We start from the raw sequence: 22,180 nt of genomic DNA on the forward strand, positions 1-22,180 counted from the left end.
TTATTTGGCAAGGGAGGCGCTTCATGACAGGGCTGTCGGAGACTGAAGGAGAATTACTTTTGTATGTTTTAGTTGATGTGCATTTTTAGATTTGACTGTCCTAAGAGAATGTCGGTGCTTCAGATCATCTAAGCCATAGGTGTCAAACTCTGGCCCGCGGGGCAAATTTGGCCCGCAGCCTAATTACATTTGGCCCACGAAGCCATACCAAATTATTATTAGAGCTGGCCTACTGGTATTATACAGCTAATATATATATTGTTTAGTACTAAGCTTTGCTTGTTCCATATTCAGTTTTTCAGCAAAACGTGTTTGAGTCCATAAGAAAAGATTCATTCTTATATCTGGAGGAATAAATATATTTCAATAAATATTAACGTCAGCCCGCGACTTTGTTCCAGTTTTGAATTTTGGCCCACTGTGCATTTGAGTTTGACACCCCTGATCTAAGCCTTTTTTTGTTTCAAGTTTGATGATTATGGCTTACAGCTAAAGCAAAAATCTGAAAACCAGTCCAAAAAAAGGACAACATAGAAATGTCTGCTGTGAATTGAATTGACTTTGGACTCGCACAAAGAACCGCCAACAACACCAACAGATGACAATGCACCCCATCAGCACAGAAATGTATATACACTTCTGTTTGTCGTGCTGTCCTGTTTGGCAGGAAGCTGTGCGCTAGGATCAGTGTATATGGAGCTCAGCTAGCAGGGTGCCAATGAGGTCAATGAGAAATGTAAACTACGTTTAGGTTATAAACGTAAAACTATTCCAAGTTTACATTTCTTTGAGCAACCAAATTTCACTAATACTACTTACTGATACACAGAAATGACAGAAGTATACTGTATGGGGAAAAAGAAAGGCAAAAAGTAATTAAAGTTTAAACCGTATATATAATAAACTAAGTAAACCAAATGCATAAATTTATATACTATAGAAATGTAACAATATTCACAAAAATAACAATATTGTTAAATAAATGAATAGTTGAATAACTCTAGAGTAAATACTGTACAAAATGTGCTCTACAGTTTTTAGACTTATTTTTATTAGAAAATATATTGTGATGAGAAAAAAAATCACACTGAAACAGAAGATATACACACATGTGAGAGGCATTCATTTTAAATTGGCTAATGGTGATCACAAAAACTGTTTTTGTGTTTTAGAAATATTAAAAGAATGACCATTCATACAAAATCTCAACTATACATTCAGCTATACAGGGGCATTGTAATATAATCCAAACATGTACAACAATGGTGTCTTCCCCAGAAGTGCTAGGAGACCAACAGCTGCAGAAGTTTTGCCACCACAACAACATTGAGGCTGTTTCCCAGTAGTCTATACTGCTGAATGGTAGGGATCTTCTCTGGAAAGACTGCAAACAAAACAGAAAAAAGTGATAAAGAAAATATATAAACACTGGGCCACGTTATTATTCATGGCTAAAAAAAGAAGAAACAGATAAAAAATAAACCACATGTTACTGTCTAGCCTAGAATCGTTTGTGAATCGCTTTGTGTATGTGCCGACGGACCTGTATTTAAAAAAATAATTAAACAACAAGCAAATACGAATACAATCCACTTCATGTTTCAGCAAAATAACATATGAATTACAAGTCTGTGTCTAACCATTGCAGCACATTTCTGTATGTACGGGCCCAAACAATAACATTGTTTCATAGTTCAATTATGTTGTGTGGAACTAATCCTACAAGTGTATGTCAGGTTAAGCATATGATGCTTAATACATGTTTAATAATTCGATGTAACAAAAGGCTTCTTAACTTGTACAGAAAAGTAAGATGTTAGATGTAAATTATGTTTTATACTTTTACACTTGAAAACAGAGTCTGTTGTTAAACGAATGATAATTCTGCAAAAGACACCATCTACGATGTATTCTTCCTAACAGCAGTAGTACCATGATAGGTGGCAAAAATATAAAGCCACAATACATGTATTGTGTATATAATTATATTTCTGACTTAACATTGTTTGATATTCTACATTAGAAGGAGAATAAAAATATATTAAGATACAGTGAGAGAAATCTGCTGATCCCCTGCTGTATTTGAAGTTTGTTTGCTTACAAAGAAATGAGCAGTCTCTAACTTTAATGGTAGTTTCATTTTAATCGAGAGAGACAGACCAGCATGTGTATGTATATAAACCACACCTGTCTACTGAATCAGTTTCTTCCATTTCAATCTCTCCACCATTATGTGCAAGAACAAACAGTTGTCAAAGAACACCGGGGACAAGATTGTAGACCTGCACAAAGCTTGAATGGCATCTGAGAAGATGAAAATTGATTTTACTGCAATTACATGGAAATGAAAGTTACATAAAAAGACCATCAGTTGCTCTCAGTCTGGAGTTCCAATCAATATTTTGGCCCATGGGACGAGGATGATCATGAAGTATGTGGCTGAACTACAGAGAAGGAGCTTGTTAATGATCTGAAGGCAATTAGGACCACAGTCCCCAAGAACACCACTGGTAACCCACTATGCCGTAATGGACCGAAATCTTGCAGCGCCTGCAAGGTCCCCCTGCTTAAGAAGGCAAATGTACAAGCCCGCTTGCTAACATCTAAATTATTCAGAGAAGGCTTGGGAGAAACTGCTATGGTCAGCTGAAACCTAAAGGCTCTGGCATCATCTTGAGTGTTTGGAGGAAGAGAAATGATGAACACCATCACCAAACTCAAGCGCAGACGTGTGAACGTTATGGTTTCGGGCTGTTTTTTTCTAAGTGTACAGGATGCCTTTGCTGCTCTGAAAGCCAATGGACGGGGTCGAGAACCAGCTTCTGTCAGTCAGAACACTGAAGATGGGTCATGGGTGGGTCTTCCAGCACGACAATCACCCAAAATATACTGCCATCATCTATAATAATAATAATAATAATGGATTGGATTTATATAGCGCTTTTCAAGGCACCCAAAGCGCTTTACAATGCCACTATTCATTCTCTCTCACATTCACACACTGGTGGAGGCAGCTACAGTTGTAGCCACAGCTGCCCTGGGGCAGACTGACAGAAGCGAGGCTGCCATATCGCGCCATCGGCCCCTCTGGCCAACACCAGTAGGCAAGTAGGGTAAAGTGTCTTGCCCAAGGACACAACGACCAGAACAGAGAGCCCAGGGATCGAACCGGCGACCTTCCGGTTACAGATGCGATTCCCAACCCCCTGAGCCACGGTCGCCCCCCCTATACAATGACAATATAACAAAATATTAAGCATTTCATGACCTTTAAATAAATAGTTTAAAAAATTAAGTACTACTGTAGACGATCACCTACAAAGAGTAACATCTATCCATCTATGAAAGTAGATTTTGATAGCGCACAATGGTCATAAGAATTCTTAAAGACGCATAGTTCCAACAATGGACAGATTTATGACTTATGACTTACTTAAATGCTGAGGGAATCCCATGAGGTTGGCTACTTCTCTGGGACTAAAATAACGAAGCTTCAGTTTTAACAGCCGCTGAAGTTTCTCCTCCTCAGAGCACTGGTCCAGACCCATAAAGACACTTTCAATCTGCACAGGACACAAAGCAAAAGCAAGCATATGATTCTTTTCTTTCTTACACGGGAAATGCAAAAATTCTTTTTTAAAAAATAATTAAATCCATTCATACAGCTTTCTGGGAAGGATCACCACAGTGGTAAGACCGGTTTTATATTTAGCATACACAGATTTATCATGCAAATATCAGCATGGCATGGCTGCCATCGAGTATTTTTTTGGTAACTGTAAAGTAAGATGATATTCACAAAACCAATGACAGTAGCGAATCTGTTGTGCATTTTGGAGTCCTATCTAGGATGTAGCTTTATAAATTTATATGAGTTTTGCTCAATTTTTCTCATTCAAAGATAGTAAAAAGCTTCTGGGCTTAATTGCTCAAGGACTTACTCTTAAATTTTGAGTTTAAAAATAGAGTTATTAATGGAATGTGAAAAAAACAAAACAAAAACAAAAAACATCAGATGACACTAGGGATGGGTACCGGTGTCCGGTGCCATGATGGCACCAGTTCTGACATAAACGGTAGTAACCAGACCGAAAAGCAGCGCACATTTCGGTGCTTTATTTTGGTGCTTTTTTTTCCTGAGATGTGATACACTTTGAATTCTAGCCAATCATTTTACGTTTCCGAGGATAGTAGGCGGGTCCAGGTACGTCCGTTCTTTTAGAGCAGAGCTACAGATTAAAAATGCCCAAGGCGAAGCGGTCAAAGTCTGGCTGTACTTCACAGCAAAAGATGCAAACTCAGCAGCCTGCAACAAGTGCTTTAAGCTGATACTGTGATACTGTCAAAGGAGGTAACACCTCAAATCTGATGAAACACCTGGCGACGCATAGCGTTTTTTTTAAAAGCCGAAAAATGCGCCGTATTTGATAGCTTGCTGCGAGACCTCACACCAAGCGCATCTACTGCGGGTGTGGTGCCTGTTATCGGACCCGGAGTTAGCAACATCCCCCAAAAACACGAAGAGGAGAGTCCTGGCCCCTAGCCCTGCCAGTGTAGCAGAAATGATGAGGATGATGATGCAGCAGCAGCCGTTCTTCTCTGCGTGAGTAGCTTAATGTTGTTCGTGTGTAATTTACGTTGAGTAGGCTAACCACGTTATTACATTAATGCATGTAAGGTGAACTAGCAAACACTGTCGTAGTTACATGCAGCTGTCTTCTTGTTTGATGGCAGATACTCCCTTCACCCTGGCCATAAAGGCTAAAATGACCAAAGAAAAAGTGGAAAACATGAGAGGTTTTTGGACAAAGTTTGTGTTCTTCATTCTTTAAGCACCGGTACAGTTTCAAAAGTACCGGTTTGGCACCGGTATCAGATAAAACCTAAACGATACCCATCCCTAGATGACACTGAGGGTTAGAAGCCTGAAGGCAGGTAACTTTAGGTTTTACCCTGGGTTTGCTTTACTATGAAGGTGATTCAATTTATAAATTGCCGAGGTATAAGGCAATTTACCCTAGAGATTAACATCTATAAAATCACTGCCTACTGACCAATCAAAAATCCAGAAAATAGCATCACTATTCCTGGAAGATTCCTTGGACCTCTGCAGGAAGAGTAGGAAAGTTCTGTCTAAAGACTATGTGTTTCCCAAATGAGAGTCGGCAATAAATATCGATTTTTAGGTGCAACTTTATTCCAAATCTGTTTTCTTTCAACAATTTGACAACTGTTTTATCGCTCTATGTGCATTAATATATGATTCTAAAACAGGACACCAACACTGTACTTGCTCAGCTCATATCCACTTTGCATATAGATTAAGCCTTTGGTTGATTTCTGAATAAAAAGTATATTGTTAGAACAGCAAACTTTTCACCAAGTTTTTCTTATTGCTGAGAACTACAGCTTCTAGGACACCAAGAATACCTGTTCAATCAATCAGATTCATTTCACTTCTTTGTAACAAACTAAAGCATTTTCCATATCTCAAGCTATGGGGCACTAAAAGTTTTAATGTTTAAGTGAATCCAGTTTAGAGTCTCAGAGCTCTAATGAGCAGTCATCAGCTTAGTAATAAATAGCCCCACTGAGTGCATTTGGCTCTAAAGTAACTAACTGTGTGCTTACTCTTTAGCTTTTCTGCAGCATTAATCTATGATTTCTCTGGAATAGGCAGCATTCACAGAGATCGTTCACTTTTACAAAAACCCAAACGTACCTTGGTTTCCATGCAACACTGCAATACTGAGCCTGTTCCCTGCACATACCGGCCATAGCTATGGAGAAACAACATGAACAAAGTTAAATAACAAAATTACTCATTTTAATTTAATTTATACACCATATAGACACTGCAACGAAAATACTTTAAAGATTTTATGCATACTGGTGGATTAACCATTGCACAAACACAAAAAATTATTTCGGTAACACACACACACACACACACACACACACACACACACACACAGGTTGCCTTTTTGGTCAGTTTCACTCCAGTCATTGTACCTGAACGTTTTTAAAGGCCATTAACACCAAGTTGTGAATCATGCAAGCATGAAAGAGCGCGTAACCCAAGGGATGGACGCTATGTCTACACATTACAGAAAACTTGGCAAAGAACCAGCTTTTGTATCTTTAGGCGAGTCGTTATTAGCAGTCTATACTGCAAACTGCAAATTCTGTAAAAAAAAAAAAAAAGTACAAGTTTGAAAGGTAAGCTGAACACTGGCCATATCTTGGCATTGTGTTCAGTGTATTCTTAAAAAGAAATTGGACAAGTGGAAGAAAAAAGAAGTAGAGGGCCTAAAAAAGGAGATACATCGTGAACAGCAGATTCAAAAGTCATATCTACTCTTCTCTTCCTACCAACAGAATGTTAGTCTTGAGTTACGTGATAAGTTTGGAAAAATTTGGAATTTCACATTACTTTTTACGAACACGCTCTGTGTGCAATGTCCTAACTATGTTTTTCTGCCTAACTCTGTTTTTGTATGCTGTATTTCCATGTATGCTCGCACATGTTTGAATAAATTGCTGCAGCTTTCCCATTTTCCTAGAGAAATAAAAAGAAGTGAATAGTGGCTCAAGATTTTTTCCACAATCAATTTTTTTCACACTTTGCTAAACCTGTTTACCATGGTAAATGGTAAATGGCCTGTATTTGTATAGCGCTTTACTAGTCCCTAAGGACCCCAAAGCGCTTTACACTACATTCAGTCATCCACTCATTCACACACACATTCACACACTGGTGATGGCAGCTACATTGTAGCCACGGCCGCCCTGGGGCGCACTGACAGAGGCGAGGCTGCCGGACACTGGCACCACCGGGCCCTCTGACCACCACCAGTAGGCAACGGGTGAAGTGTCTTGCACAACGACCGAGACTGACGGAGCAGGGGCTCGAACCGACAACCTTCCGATTACAAGACGAACTGCCAACTGTTGAGCCACGATCGCCCCTACTATTCATATTGTTCATTAAAAATAATGAAGGGAATGATGATAAGATGAAGAGAATTAATGAACCCACCCTTTAGTGAAGCAGACAGACCTCCTGCATGTGGGCTGAACAATGTCCAAGACTAGACCATATCGCAACAGTGTTTTAGGAGGAAGGAGATAAGGTTCCATGTTTACTTCCATTTGTGGTTCCAAGAATTCTTTGATCTGCTTAACAGACAAATTGCTGTTCTGACGAATCTTCCTCTGGGCTTCTGCTGTTGTCTCTAGCTTAAACAGGACATCAGTTCCTTCCTCTGGCTGGCTGGCACCTTGACAGGCAGGACTCAAAAATGTAGGATGCTCAGAAGAATCACTCTCAGCAAGATGTGGGAAGAAGTCTAAAATCTAAAATGAGAAACTTTCTATAAAATCTTACATACATAAATATATACAAATGAGCACTGTGGGGTCCTTAGTGGCCACTTAAAACTGCCTGAGATTACAATTCATAACCATATCTAACCATACGTTCATATAACACTTTATTCTACATAGTTTAAAAACTGTATCTACCTCACATCCATGGCCAATTTAGAATCACCAGTAACATACATATGTTTGGACTGAGAGAAAACGCTGGAGTATATGGAAGAAACCCACCCAGGCACAGGGAGAACTCCAGACAGTTGGGGAGAACCCAGCTGGAGCTCTAAACCTTGTTGATGTGCTAACCAATGCATACATAATCAAAATTATGAATCCTGCTGAGTATGCAAGGCTTTCCAAATCATATGAGCCTGTGACATTTGTTGGTGATATCATCAACTTGTCAGAAAATGTACTTTAAATCTGGGTTTTCATATTTGGTTAACAAGCGAAAGATCTCAAGATGTTTCTAGGACGAGAAACAAATCTGCTAGGGGACAGGAAAGGTTGCAAGGAAGGGCAAATAATCTGTATGTTTAAAAAATCAAATGTGCCGAGCTACCAGCTGTAATGACCCAGTGCGAATAAGGAATACGTTGAAAATTCATGTGAAAAGTGAAGTTGTTCTTGGCTATTTAAAGTATCTGTCTCATTTCAGCCTCTTTGAAACAGTGTCTAAGACTGAGGTTATATATATGAACACAGCGATTACTTAACAATAATATTTTCTTCAAGTCATTGAGTCACTGCGAATGTCCATATAGCTCTTAAGTTCTTGTGATTCTGCTGACTCCTCTGGGGACAATTTACATAACAATGCATCAACTGTACATGTGGCCCAGGCAGCACACTTCATGTGGACATCAAAGAAGACTACGGGTCTCATTATATCTGCTGTGCGGTGCTGGCAAACACGCCATACAACAAAGATGACACCAAACTGACGTCACCTCTGCTTTTTTTTAAAAAATGGAAAAAACTATGAAGAAAAGAAAACAAAAAAAACAAGCAATTTCTTTGCTTCTAGTTTTGTCTTCTTCTGCTCCTTTATCAGTACTGATGTAGAGGTTTTGTCTGAGAAGTGACACACAATACTGCTATGCCTACTGGCCCCATAGCAGCAAACATACATGATCTGGCTGTGTGATTATTATATGACTGTGTTCTAAATGTTCTAGCAAATTGGTGGCATTTTAAAAATGACGCCATTTTGATTTTATACAAAATGCTTGATTTGCATCGCCAGCTCCGTTTGACTTTTCCTCTGGTTATATGGGAAAGTCCATATAACCATATTATCATTCGATAAGATCTGCTGCCAACGATTTCTAGTCCAGCTCTTGTGTAAATTGGCACATCAACAATTTTTACTAAGTGCTCTTTTTGAGAAAAATATTAATATTAAGGAATATTGTGCTGAATATAATTGTTACATAACAGCTGTTTGAACATATTCATATTCAAAAACCCCCCCACAAACATACAAAATAACAATTTTTTGTTACACATTGCACGATACCTCACCTTTGAAGGTGCCTGGGTGTTTAAATCTTCTGTGGAAATCTTTGCAATCAGAAAATAACGAAGTCTTGAATTTGGGATCCCAACCTGATTAATGAATATAACAGTGAAATGGGCACAAAGAAACATTTTATATTATCAGCAAACTTCAGTAATCTAATCAAGTCAGTAAGAGTTTGTCTTTCTTACACTTATGGGTGAGATCATGATTTCCTGGAAAGTATATCCACACTCCGTCAGCGTTTTCACCAAACGTGCCCTACAGAATTGAGTAAAATAGTTATGTCTTTATTGTCTTCAATTGTGTATAGTTTTCACATTTGTATAATCATTAAAGTAATTTTTAGAATTAGAGACTGTGGAGATACAGAAATTCTTTTATTGCTGCCATATAACCTGCATCATTATAATTGCATTAATAACATTCTTTACAGCATTATTCCATTTAATAATATTTCTCACAGTATTGATTTTGCATTAAAGTTGTTTATTGAAGATGTTCATATAAGGATCCTTTTATCATGTTAACTTTTATTACAATTCTAATTTCTATAGAAGTTATCAAAAAAATGAATCTGTAATTTGCTCACTTACAAAGAAAGAATATTCTGTCGTTTTACAGTTGTTTTCTTTTAATGAAGCTTTATTTTTAAAGTTTTTAAAGTAGTTTCGGACCGATCCGACACACATCTCATGCTCAGCAGCCCAGGAGTTGACATCTTGCATGGAGCTCCAGACTGAGGATGTTTAACAATTGTTTTGCATTTCTTGCAATTCAGATTAATCGCACCAACATTGGTCACCAAGCTTCTTGCTGTTAACTTGTGACACCATTCCAGCCTGTGCAGGTATGTATAATCTTGTTCCTGACATTATATACCAGCTTTTTGTTTTTGCCCATTGTGTTGGAGTGGCTGGAATGGAAGAACAACCTACACATACGTTGAAATCAGATGTATCTGTAATTGATTGATTGATTGATTGATTGATTTTAAGCTGTGTATTGAGCACACAGCCAGTTTGTGGGAGCCAGTATTCTAACCGGCTTGTAGGGGATCAAATATTTATTTCATTCAACGACTTGCAAATCAATTTGTAACTTTCATGTTTTTTCTTAATTGTTGGTTAATATTCTCTCTCTTACACCATTAAAATCTCTGAACCATAAAAATTATTGACTGTTCTTTCTTTGTAAGTAAGCACACTTCCAAATTCAACCGACACCAATCAATCGTGTCGGCATTTTTTATGACTTTTAGATTATCAAGAAGTCATCATGATGTCTCATAAACATGATGTCAATTCAATCCCGCCCGGCCTCTTTTGATCATTTCTATAAGTATGTTTAGAGTTCAAAGAGCACAGGCTTTGTCAGAAACTGATCAAAAACAGGGTGAAAATAAATATTTCTTAACACGTCATGTTGTCTAAATAGATGAGTGCATGTCTGTGGATGTTCTTTTCATGCTGCACTTTGATTTTGGATATAAATGTGTTTGCTGAAATCAATATGGTGAAAAAACCCCCCACAACAACTGAAGTATGACTATATTATTATACAATTATTCTATTTACTCAATTACAATTACTAGACTACTTTTGGATTTTTTTTTTGCAGATAGAGAAAACATGGGTAGATTTCTAGACTCCCTGCTTACTCTCCATGTTACTTGCTGAGCTTTCAGGCCTTCATGTGCTTAGTGTGCCCAGTAATTACCTGGCAGAGGAGGTCTCAAAGCCTTTCACATTCTCCAGCAGGATGAAACGTGGTAGCCTCTGCAGCCTAATAACACAATGGCACATACACGTTAGGAACAAAGCATGGGAGAGTTTGCTGAGAGAAATCAGTCTTATTGCATATCCAACCACAGCTGGCATCAAGAGACCTTGGACCATTTGCTAATCTGTGTTTGGAACTGCCATTTGATGAAATATATAAATAGTGCAGCCAACAAAATGGTCAGCCATGAACATGGACACAGAATTACATTGCTGCACAAGTTCAGTGTGATGGAAAGAGCACAATGACAGTGACTTGAGTGTGTTTTGTGAAACAGCTGGCTCCCGGTAAATGGTCATGTATTAACCGAAGCCTATAGTACTTTTGAAATGGTTAAGCTAGGCTTAATTCATGTCTGGGAAACTGGCTAATAAAGAGGTGTAGTCGGCAGCATCATGCACAAGTGCGTAACTGCCATACACTCACAAAATATCAGTGGATACTGTAAGAGCAGCCCTAAACATGCACGAGTTCAAGGCTTGAAACAATTGTGTGACAGCAATGACGGACCAACGCACTTTATTTCCAGTTGCTGCTCTCATCACACGCTTTTCAGCCACAGGCACACACAACAACAATCACCTCACGTTTAATACAGGGGAGGCTTGATGAGCTGATCGAACTCAGGTGTGTCAGCCTCCCCTGCAGCCACGCCACAAACCACGCCCCCCATAACCCGACCTAGACCGAGGAGCCAGCACAAATGTAGCACAAATGTTTGACATCAATTTGGTTGATTTTCTTAAAATTGATAGCTACCTATCTGATAATCTGAATGGCTACTACAAGCAAACAAAGTAGCTGTGTATTATGACTGTTAAGCAAAATAAAAAATTAGTGTAGTTTTTCATTTCATTTAGGTTTCCAGAAGTTGACTGAAATTTTGGATCTTTCAGACCTTGGCAGAAGATCAAGGACATAAAGGAAGCTCTTGGTTCTGGGGTCAGTAACGTCCCCTTGAAGGCCTATCCTGCGGAGAAACAAACGAAACAAGGTGGAACAAGTTTTAAGTTGCTCAACAAAAGTGTTTTTTCTAGGCTGACTATATCAAGCTGGTCCCCGTTTCAGTGTGTTACGCTGCACCTAAGACAGTTAAAGTCCTGTTAGAGAGAAACTAGTTTCTGGGTTTTACAGTGGGCATCTGCTGGTAGGGAGAAATGTGTGAAATACAACTAGTCAACCTTTATCCCCCTAAATGAAATTTAATTTTATACTCATGAACTTAGGTTAGGGGACCCGAATCTAAACTTTTGGGTTAAGCACGTTGTCTTAATTTTGAACATCATGTAGTGATAGTGACTAAAAAAAAGTCTATGCATTTGTCATTTACAGGCTGGAAGTGTAATTCCTTTTTATAGGAAGTCATCAACAGCTCTCTGAAAAATGGAAAAACTCACTAAGAACACTACAGACAAAGCCCAAATACAGCTTCAGTTTTATTTACATAGCGATAATACACAACAACAGCCTGATGATGATTATGTTCACTTGTGTTTTCTTTGTCAAATATAAGTTTGTTTGATGATCTGCCACATTTCACTGTGACAAACATGCAATGAAAACTCAAAATAAGGGAATTTGTCACCCGTTCATACAGAAATATTAATATTAAATATTTTATTATATTATCTTCACAAAGACTCATTATGGTCTGTTGTATCTGACGATTAGTGAAAAGGTTGTTTTTATTGATTTATTTATATCTACGTAATTAAGTACAGTGGAACCCCGACTTAAGAAATTCATTCGTTCCCGAGGGTCTTTTGTAAGTTGAAAATTTTCGTAAGTCGAAGCACCCATCGCGCCTTTTGAGTGAACAATAGGCTATAGGTTAATTGCTAACTGCAACAACAATACATCGTTCAAGTGGAACAGCGAAGCGCAAGTACGAAAGCCAAGAGGGTTGTCACATGATTCTGAAGGCATTGTGGGCTCAGCCAATCAGAGCCAGCGGATTTTGTTACACGGGCATTTTGCCGTAACACAGGCAGAAATTTTGCCGTTAAGTGCCTTCGTAACTTGAATTTTTCGTTAAATGGGGTATTCGTAAGTCGGGGTTCCACTGTAGTCTTAAAAATTGCCTTTTTTACGATGCAGGCTTTGCACGATAGTTTAACTCTGAATAAGAGATCATTCTCATCACGTCACCATCACGATTGCAAAATTTTGGATTTTAGTACATACAAAACACTGAAATCATACCTGGTAAAGGGTTGGCAAGGAGGACTCATCAATATCATATCAAAAGACAACTTGTTGAATTCATCTAATGTTATGCCCTAAAGTAAGAAAAGAAAAGGATTTTAAATATGATTGATAGTTTGATCAGCAATGGACCAACGCTCCATGATCACTAACCTCTATAGTCTTGTTCCAGAGGGGAGTGTCGGGGAAGTTGTGCTTGTAGACTTGATTTGCTGTGGTGTTTATGTCAATGGCAGTTACAACTTGGGCAGGTATGCCACTCTCTGCAAAATGGATAAATAATAATAGTAATAATGAGTTGCATTGTATTACTTATTTCATTTTATTTTCGGGTTTACCTAAGGCTCTAGTTGATCATTCCACAGTTTAATTTCTCACCAGATTATTAAAAAAAAATAAAATAAAAAAATCACACTGATGGAAAAAGTTGGGATCTTGAAGACGCTTGTTTTTTTGTTTTTTGTTTTTTACATTCTACAGGTCAACAGATACTGCAGGCAAAAAAAGAAAGCAGGAGGGATTGCAATGACAGGTGACAACAGATGGTGTAGTCCTGGTTATGGCTGTTTACGTCCCAGATTACCAACTCAACTTAATGCCACACAGCCATGTGGTTTATTATTCCACCAGTGACAAGAAAACCAGAAACATGATTACCGGTCCTCAGCAGACCCTATCACACCCCACAATCAGGCCCACTGTCTACTGGCAATCTGACTATTTAAATTATTAGGTGTTCACAGGGTGCTAAAAAGGCACAGAGTGGAATAGCAGGAGCACAATGGTGACATAATATTAGGCAGGTGAGTGTGAGAAAGAATGCATGCAAAGGTGTGTAGAGACCCATTATATTCAATGTTCAATGTGAGGTGCTCTACTGCAAAACTTTTGATTGCAAAAGCCTTTGTAACAAATGACTGATCATTAAATGAGGTGTGATCAGAAACGACTGTGACTCTGTCTGCATGGCTGACATTCTCATCAATGTCATCTCCTCCCCAAATTCCATGAAAATTTTACTTCCACTGTCTCTGGTATGGTGTGGTGGTCAGGCCATGTGGTGAGCCATACTTGTAACAGGCTGCGGATCAATTATCAGTTCAACCCTGAGTCAAACAGCTGGATGTGGTGTTGGTGACAACATTTCGACCATGAGACTTTTCTACAGAATTCAGTTCTATGTCATTCTGTTCTTCCTACGCCACACGTCAGCAACAGTGCACCCGCTGCTAGTGAGAGAGCCAAAATAGAATGGCACAGTAAACAGTCAGCAGTTTTGAGGCCGTTCACGCCTGCTAAAACCAACAACTTTTTTATGTACGTTTTTAACTTAACCACAAACTGTGGTCAACGTGAGTTAAAACAACTAAAATGCTCTGGCGATGACTCCTACCTTCTCTCAATCTGTGTTTGGCCAGAGAAACATGCTTATATAATGCAGAAGTTGGAGGGACGTTAATTTGATGTAAAATAAGTCTTTGTTACTATTAAAATGAGATAATGTGTTGCATTTAACTTGATTAGTATCATTTCATTTACCCGTCCCTGTCAGCTCCACCTTTGCTGTGAACTGGTGGAGAAAAGGAGAAAATAGGCTCAACCATAAATGACAGCAGTATGCAGCAGCCTGTTACTTTGAACTGCAAGGTTCAAATAAACACCAAAATATGTTTTTATTTATTTTGGGCCTGTTGCTTATTATTTTACTAATCAATACCAATTTAAGAAATATATTCCTGCCTGTTAAGAAGCTAGAAAAATAACAATTAAATTGAGATTAATGCTACCTTTCTCATACATGAAATATTCACCCTTTCTTCCTCACAGAGAGGTCAAATAATGGATGTCCTACAGTCCATGTCATTTGTGCTAAACATCTTTATCAGTAGAACTCTTTGACAGTTTGACCCTTGTGGACACGCAACCCTGTGGATTTCCAAAAAGGGTATGCTCTTTCTACGCTTCTGACCTAATGGGATGTGGCCAGGCTCTTCCACTGAAAGCTGCTGTTGAGTCTTTGACTTGTGGTGACCTTCATGGTGATGAGAGGACGGTTGGGTCACTTTGATACAAAAATTGATGTTTGAACTCAGCACATGTAATGCAAATATCAACTGCTAACAAATCGATTGTTTGTGACTGGCACAAAAGTGATGTATTGCATTTGTCATGTTACCTTGTCTTGTTGACACATTGCTGATCAGCTTCCTGAAGAAAGCTCAAACAGTACTGGCATAGTAAAGCACAGTACTTGACGTTCTTCAGAAAAGAAATTCTGTTAAAAGCTGACTAAACAACAGTCTCCTTTTCCTCTGCAGTTTCTGTGAGCCTTAATGAACTTCTTCAGCTGATACAGGCACTGTTTTGGGGTAGCATCAGATCTTATGGAGAGCAGAACCTTGCAACAGCTGGACAGAATCTGTCCAGTGATTAAGAAACTCATTGGAAAGGCTAATAATTGATATTAAGGACTGACAAGAGTGTCTTGTCTCTGTCGATCTCTGTCTATGTGTCATATTTAATGTGCAATGTATTTGTTTATTTTGGTATGTAGACTTTAGTCAATAGGATCAATGAAGGGGTTATACATAAAATAAAGAACTGCCTATTTTGTATATATCTTTAAGATTCTGCATTATTGTACCTACATGATAATCAAGAAAGTTCTTTTGGCCACTTTAAATCTCTTTATAGAACAGTTAATATATGTTCTACTATATTTGTTGCAGTTCATGCAGCCCTTTTGGTCGGAGCTGTAGTAAAAACGCCTTTTGTTTAATGTCGATGGCACTTTTTAGCTGAAAAAATAAAGAGTGACTTAATCCTGTGAGAAGAATGTCGTTTGTGAAATGAGCCCTAGACAAAAAAAATGTATATATTTCAAAGCTGACTTCTACACGTGTAACAGCATGATGTTTCCCACTGCACACTCTTCTTTACGGTAAAGGCAGTTTTCCCATCCTATCAGGATTCCGATTCACTCAGTCATCATTTTCTTACTACTTTTTTCGGCTGTCACGCCACAGCCAGCACAAGTCTTCAAGTAATACGTAAACTCAACCGAAACACGGGCCTGACTTTTGAGCGTTGCATGGCAGTAAAGGCGCTGGCATGACAGTCCAACAGTGTTTCCGGATTCATGTTGGATAGACCAGTAAAATCAAAATAAGCAAATCTTTGTATCCACCACAAATACGCTTACCCTTTAACGCATAATGCATTCCACCAATGCCACTATACAACTCGAGTACTCGTAGATTGTCCATGGCAAAATAAACTACATCGGCGTGCTGATGCGGTGCATATTTCTTCTTCGTATTCAATAAAGGTTATCAGGCAACTAAAGAACACGGAACATTACCGCCACCTGCTGGTGTGGAATGTGGTACAGGTAGCGACAGGCCCGTTAGTTTAATTAACCTCGAGCTTCTCATATGCAAAATACAAAATATTCCTCAAAATAAATCAGAAATGACATGTACCAAATCCAAATCGACGTTTTCTGAAAGAGCAAATCTCTGTTAATATCCAAAACGTTTGATTGTGTTTGCTCCTATTTTCCCAGTATGAATTCACAACAGAGCACAATGTGACAATATAATATATTTTTAACCACACAGAAAGAGGAGAGGGCAGAATATTTGACCTTCTCAAAAAGCTGACAAATGAAGAAAAAAAAAGAATCCTTCTGTCCAAGCTTTATGTATTTTCAGGTAAAAAAAATCATACATCTACAAATCCTTGATTATAGCTCCCCTTGCATGCCTCCTTTGGCCTGTTTCCTCTGCCTTATAGCAGTGATGTCAAATTAATTTGTCCCATCTTAATAAAAAGAAATCTATTAGCGATTTCGTCTTCAAATAAATAAATGGAAAACAAACTGGAAACATAAATGGAAAAATAAAACAAAATGGGAGAATAATAACATTTGTGAAATAAAATTGAATTAAATAGAAAATATACATTTTTAGCTTACTTTTTTAAATTTTTGCTAGCACAAACTGGTAGTTATATTATCTTTATTTCTACAGGTAGTCCCAGAGACTCGATGTCTCATTTACAAGGGAGACCTGTATATAACTATTATTAAATAATAATAATAGTAGTTATAACGGTAGTAGTGTCCAGTATCATTTATTTTTTTAACTATTTTTAAACTTTGAACAATGTTGCTAACAACGTTGTTCACCGCTGCACTGAAGCCGAGGTGTGGCTGACCGCGTCTAGGAACAGGAAATATCCTAGTATGGAATGGTAGTGCTCACATAAACTTCCGGTAGGGCGTGCGCTTGTAAGGACGGCTGTGTCAGGATTTTAAAAATCTAAAATTCCTTCTTTTCTTTTTTACTTTTTTTGTCGGTCTTTTCTTAACGGTAAGCCCATCTCGTATCAACACAACTGTCTTCCGTTTTTTGCGTTGCTAAATAGAAGAATTGTGAAGAGGCGGAGCTTCCCCTTTCAGCGTTGCAGTGTAGCTACAGATTGCGAGTTTCTAAACACGTCTGTATCTTTTGGATTTTCAGGAAAAAATGTCCAAGTCTTTGAAGAAGATTGTGGAGGAGTGTCGAGATAAGAACCTTCCGGAGGTGGAGATGTGCGATAGGGGTATTTCGAACATGCTCGACATCCCAGGACTATGTAAGAAAAAGACCGTCTTCCATTTAAGCTCGAAACTTTCTTAAGCCTGCTAACGTAACAGTCAAAGTACCCTAGAAATAACACAGAGGTTACACACACAGAGAAGACTGCTTGGTGTTCCCACTCCTGACTAATATACATTGTTGAAAGCCATCTGCGACCGTCACTTCCAACTGTGGTATTCTAATAGCGTCATGTTTAAAGCGTGTGTACCGTTGTACAGTGACTATAATGTGATGTGAAAAGCTGTTGTTACTGGCCAAAACAGAATTATATATTCACTTAAAATAAGTAGTAACGAAATAGTTTTTTGGTCAGGTGTTTGTTGTAATAACGCTTCTTGAAGATGAACGAGGAGGACGGGGAGGACTGTGTATGGTTCTTCCTCATGCTGCTGAGGCCGTTTGTTAAATGAATAGGTCATTACGTTTTCAGTATGTCAGTTTTCTTCAGACTTAATTCATTCAGTCCAATTAGCAGAAGTATCAGTAGCAGAAGATTTGGAAGTTTTTCATGGGCAGAAACCACATACTCATACTCTACTTAGTTGATTAAATTTGGCACCATTTAAGGGCAAATAATCAGAAATACTTTATTAATCCTGAAGGAAGTTATGGAATAAACAGGCTTTCTTATGGTATCCTGACATTTATTGGCAAAAAGAATTGTTACAACAAAGAAATTGGCCAAACAAATGTTCCCTTACTTTTTGAACTGAGTTCTTATACATAACTCTGTTTTGCTTCAACAATAACTTTTCATAGGTTCTGCATAGGTTCTCTCCGGGTTCTCCAGCTTCTTCCCACAGTTCAAAGACATGCAGTTAGTGGGATTAAGTTAACTGATGATTCTAAATGGGGCCTAGGCGTGAGAGTCAGTGATCCCATGATAGGTGGGAGAGACTGCAGAACACCTCACACCCCTCACTCCACACGAACAGGATAAGCAGAAGAGAATGAATGGATGTATAATATAAACATTTGCCTACAAGTGGCTAGATGCAAAAGTACCGTGAGAGCAAGAATACATACATGCGGGCCCATGAAAAGACTTTGTATCAAGGAGCTTTTGTATGCAGGTTCCTGACATTGCAACCCATGAAAAATGAACTCGGTAACATTTTGTATTAACTGCCTGTCAGATTTAACTGCTTATGAGCTCAACCTCATTCCAGATTGTTCCAACTTTGACTCTTGGTTATACAATGTATTATATATTTACTACTTCTACTCTGTGTTGGTGGTAACAGTGCAACAACATAACACACACTTGTACCTTGTCATCACTTTGTCACCTTGCTTTGTTGACTTGATATTCCTTGTCGTTTCAGTCACCCTGTCTAATATCACTCAGCTGGTCCTCAGCCACAACAAGCTCACAGGTAACTTCTTATCTTTTTCTCTGCTCTCTCAGATATTAAGCTGTTTAATATCAAACAACCCTGTGAAGCTTGCCATCATTTTAACTATTGTCAGATCTAGAGTAAGGCATATTGTAAAATAATTAGCCTGCAGGCTATGTTAAAAGGAAAACATTGGCATATTAGAATCAATAAAAAGTCCTATTCAAGTCAAACATCTGGACAGCATCAACTAACCATAATATCCTGTTATGTCAGTGGTAGGCCCAGTCTGTGTATTCACATTCATACTGTTCTCTTTTCATCACTAAAGCTGGGATTTGAACTCATTTGTATCCCATTGTACATCTGTATAATGACAATAAAGGCATTCTATTCATTTGTGCAACAGGGCAAGCAGTAACAGATTGAAGACTTGTAGTTTATAAATACAGTTGCGGTCAAAAGATTACATATACTGGGCATGAGTATAGTGATGAGTTTTTGCAAACTTTTGACCACAACTGTAAATAAATTGATGGTGCCCTGAACCAGTCCACCCTTCGTGGTATAACAGACAGAGATAGGAGCCCATCTCTCAGTCCTGTTAGATAGCATCACTGGGCAAGTGAAGCATGGCATGAATTTGAAGCAAGGTCATGTTGTGTATATACTTGCTGTATATTGAGTGAATGGTAAACCCTGGTTGGAGTTTCAGATGGTGTAGACATATAAAGGAGTTCCATTGGACTACTTGTAGTGTTCATATTGATTTATCATTTCCCATCCTTGTTTAACTAGCTCTGTTCTAAGAGCTGTTTGCATAAAATCCCCATACATACATAAATACACTTGATCTGCAGGATGTTTAACACCTGAAACAAAGACACCGTTTATATCATAAATAGGGAACTGGAGGGGACTACTTTGTAATATCTAATGACATTGAAGTCATGTGATTGTATTTTGCACCAGCAGAGGTCATCACAGGCTCACTACACACATTCACTAAGCTGTTTTTATACTGGTATGAAACTACATCTTGGGTTTTGGTTATCGTGTCTTGCTGATTGATGTGATGTTAATAAAAGGATAATTTACATTTTTCATAAAAGCTAATTATTAGAAATATAAACTAAATGTAAAACTATATGAAGAAGTAGGATGTGTGTAACTGAATTATTTCAGAGAAAATAAGACCAGGATCAATATTATTAGTCGTCTAAAAAACTGACCTTTTTATTAAGCCATAGCACAAACCACTGCTGTGCAGTGATATGCCTTAGTTTAAAGCTTGTAAAATCAAGGTAAAACTGAGAGTTAGCTTCCAATTTATACACATTATAAAAACTTCAGCAAAGGCTTGAGCTGTAAGCAAAACATTTCAAAAACTAGTGAGAGATGTGTCTAAAAGTCCCAAAAGATACAAATGAATGACTTGGCTAAGTTGTGAATTGTAGTTTCATAGAAGACAATCACTAGACCTTGCACATCAATGGGCTAGGAGGCTACGGACCAATAAGAACTCAACTTGTGATATAGACTCAAATATGCTAAAGATGACCTGGAGAAAGATACTGGAAGCACATCTTTTGTTCACTTTGAAGAACACCTCAAGCAGTCAGCAGCAAAACTGAATCTGGAGACAATGCATTGCTGCTGGTGAATTTAGTTTCTTTTTAAAACAAGTAAAATCGTGTAAGCATCCAAAATAAAACTAGGATGTTTGGTGAAGCTGTGTGAAAAATTTCTTTGCTCTGTTTCACAGCACTTCGGAAATACTTTTTACTCTAACAGTTACAGTACAGTGCAGTACTATAATATAAATGCACTGTTATAATTGTAATACTATAAACCCATTCACAACAGAAGTCATGTCAAGGTGGTTTTTATTGCAACGTAAAGACTGTATTATAATAATAGAGGAAAGATGATCCTCTATTATTAGAGGATCATCTTTCCTCTAATAATAGAGGAAAGACAAGTGTTAAGACACTTGTCAAGTTTTTAAGACAAGTGTCTTAACACTTGTCTTAAAAACTGGACAGTCTATACTGTTTGTAGTATTATATTGGATCATAGTACCTTAGAACTCCAAAGGAGTGGAAACGGTGACTGTCTCCTAACAGAAATGTTTTCTTATTTTCAGGATTCTGGTTTATATTGTTCTATACGTTTGATTCTATCCCATTCTCACACCTGATCTTTCTCGTGATTTTTCAGACCATTTAAATGATTAATGATGAATACTACTGGCATAAAGAAGGTATTGAAGACCTGCTGCACCAAACTTTTCTTTATATCAGTGTTTTCAAGCATGGCTGAAAAGGTTTTCTTGTTCAAATACACGAACATGCAAACTAATAATACAGTAGCTCTCCAACCATCCAAAGAGCCTGTATGGAAATCAATATCATATATTGTACAGAAAGCCTCATAAATACTGTAGGTTTGTTCACATGGTTAGGAGGTTGTGGTATTTCATTGATAGTGGCCCACAGGAGGAATGAGAAGAGACTTCACTGACACTTACACACACCTTACTGTTTGCTGTCATTATTATCACAAGCACTAATATGTGGTTTTCAAGCCTGCCGAGTCCTCCTTCACTAGCATATACTCACACTTTCACGCTGGTCTTGTGTTTATTCAGTTTGTATGTCCTCAAGTCATGTAAAACACTAGCTTATGAGTTAAAAAACTAAATAAGGTGACAAGTGTAGAGGACATAATAAAAAGATATACACGCAGCACGGAAAATAAGTATTAATTGCGTCACTAAATATGTTTCTAATTGGGCATTAGGGACATTTATTTATTTATTTATTTATTTATTTATTTATTCATTTTCAGGCACAACAAATACCTATATTGAACATAAAATACACAAAACAAAAAACAAAACTTGCCTGAAAAAGGAGTGGGACGAAGAAAACTTATTAAATCCCACCCCTATACTCACTCATCAACAAAAAAAAACAATAAACTTCCCGCAGCTACGCCCATCATTGCATACAGACCCATCAACAGCCCCGGGCAGATACAAGCATCTAAAATCCTTACTAGATGTCGGTAACAACCCATCTAATCCACACATACATAGAAATCAAATCATAGATGTCCATAAATTATGTGTAAAATCAAGAAATGACACAGGGAGAATGTATTGCGCACATGAAGAAAGAGGGGCGCAAAAAGGCATGGAAAGTCACGACACCAGCTGAAATCCATCAGTAATTAGAACGTAATCCTGCCACTTAGTGCAAATTAATGTCAGCTGGTTCAGTCCAAACTGATGGCCTGTAAACGGGTGTCACACA

The 22,180-nt window shown here is 38.0% G+C and overlaps 2 protein-coding genes across 3 annotated transcripts in view; one reads left to right on the forward strand and one right to left on the reverse strand.

Moving 5' to 3' along the window:
* Positions 1-1,029: 1,029 nt before the first annotated feature.
* On the reverse strand, positions 1,030-16,236 carry trdmt1 (tRNA aspartic acid methyltransferase 1). 2 transcript variants are annotated; one of them, XM_004573684.6, is made up of 11 exons: positions 16,086-16,236; positions 13,037-13,146; positions 12,881-12,957; positions 11,577-11,648; positions 10,616-10,681; positions 9,088-9,157; positions 8,902-8,985; positions 7,040-7,356; positions 5,723-5,780; positions 3,434-3,563; positions 1,030-1,384 (listed from the first exon to the last, which is right to left on the reverse strand). In XM_004573684.6, the coding sequence occupies exons 1-11, from the start codon at positions 16,147-16,149 to the stop codon at positions 1,284-1,286; spliced, it is 1,149 nt and encodes a 382-aa protein (XP_004573741.1). In that variant the 5' UTR covers positions 16,150-16,236; the 3' UTR covers positions 1,030-1,283. The 2 variants fall into 2 exon arrangements, with proteins under 2 accessions (XP_004573741.1, XP_004573742.1); XM_004573685.5 differs by lacking the exon at positions 16,086-16,236 and adding an exon at positions 15,060-15,205.
* Positions 16,237-17,135: 899 nt separating this feature from the next.
* The window catches only part of rsu1 (Ras suppressor protein 1), a 39,640-nt gene continuing 34,595 nt past the window's right edge, over positions 17,136-22,180 (forward strand). Inside the window, exons 1-3 of the mRNA XM_004573686.3 lie at positions 17,136-17,256; positions 17,407-17,521; positions 18,852-18,902. Of these exons, the coding sequence (XP_004573743.1) occupies positions 17,413-17,521; positions 18,852-18,902 (160 nt within the window). The 5' untranslated portion in view covers positions 17,136-17,256; positions 17,407-17,412. The remainder of the gene's footprint in view (positions 17,257-17,406; positions 17,522-18,851; positions 18,903-22,180) is intronic.

Source organism: Maylandia zebra, linkage group LG9 (assembly GCF_041146795.1).
Source record: "Maylandia zebra isolate NMK-2024a linkage group LG9, Mzebra_GT3a, whole genome shotgun sequence".
In the NCBI taxonomy this organism is placed as follows: domain Eukaryota; kingdom Metazoa; phylum Chordata; class Actinopteri; order Cichliformes; family Cichlidae; genus Maylandia; species Maylandia zebra.

Bases quoted from the DNA above. Each gene is read 5' to 3' on its own strand.
- trdmt1 (XM_004573684.6), bottom strand. From the start codon at position 16,149: ATGGACAATCTACGAGTACTCGAGTTGTATAGTGGCATTGGTGGAATG. The intron at 10,682-11,576 runs GTCTGAAAGATC...TTGTGTTATTAG, and splicing joins GTCCTTGATCTTCTGCCAAG to GCTGCAGAGGCTACCACGTT. The intron at 5,781-7,039 runs GTGGGTTCATTA...GTTTCTCCATAG, and splicing joins TCTGTCTGCTTCACTAAAGG to CTATGGCCGGTATGTGCAGG.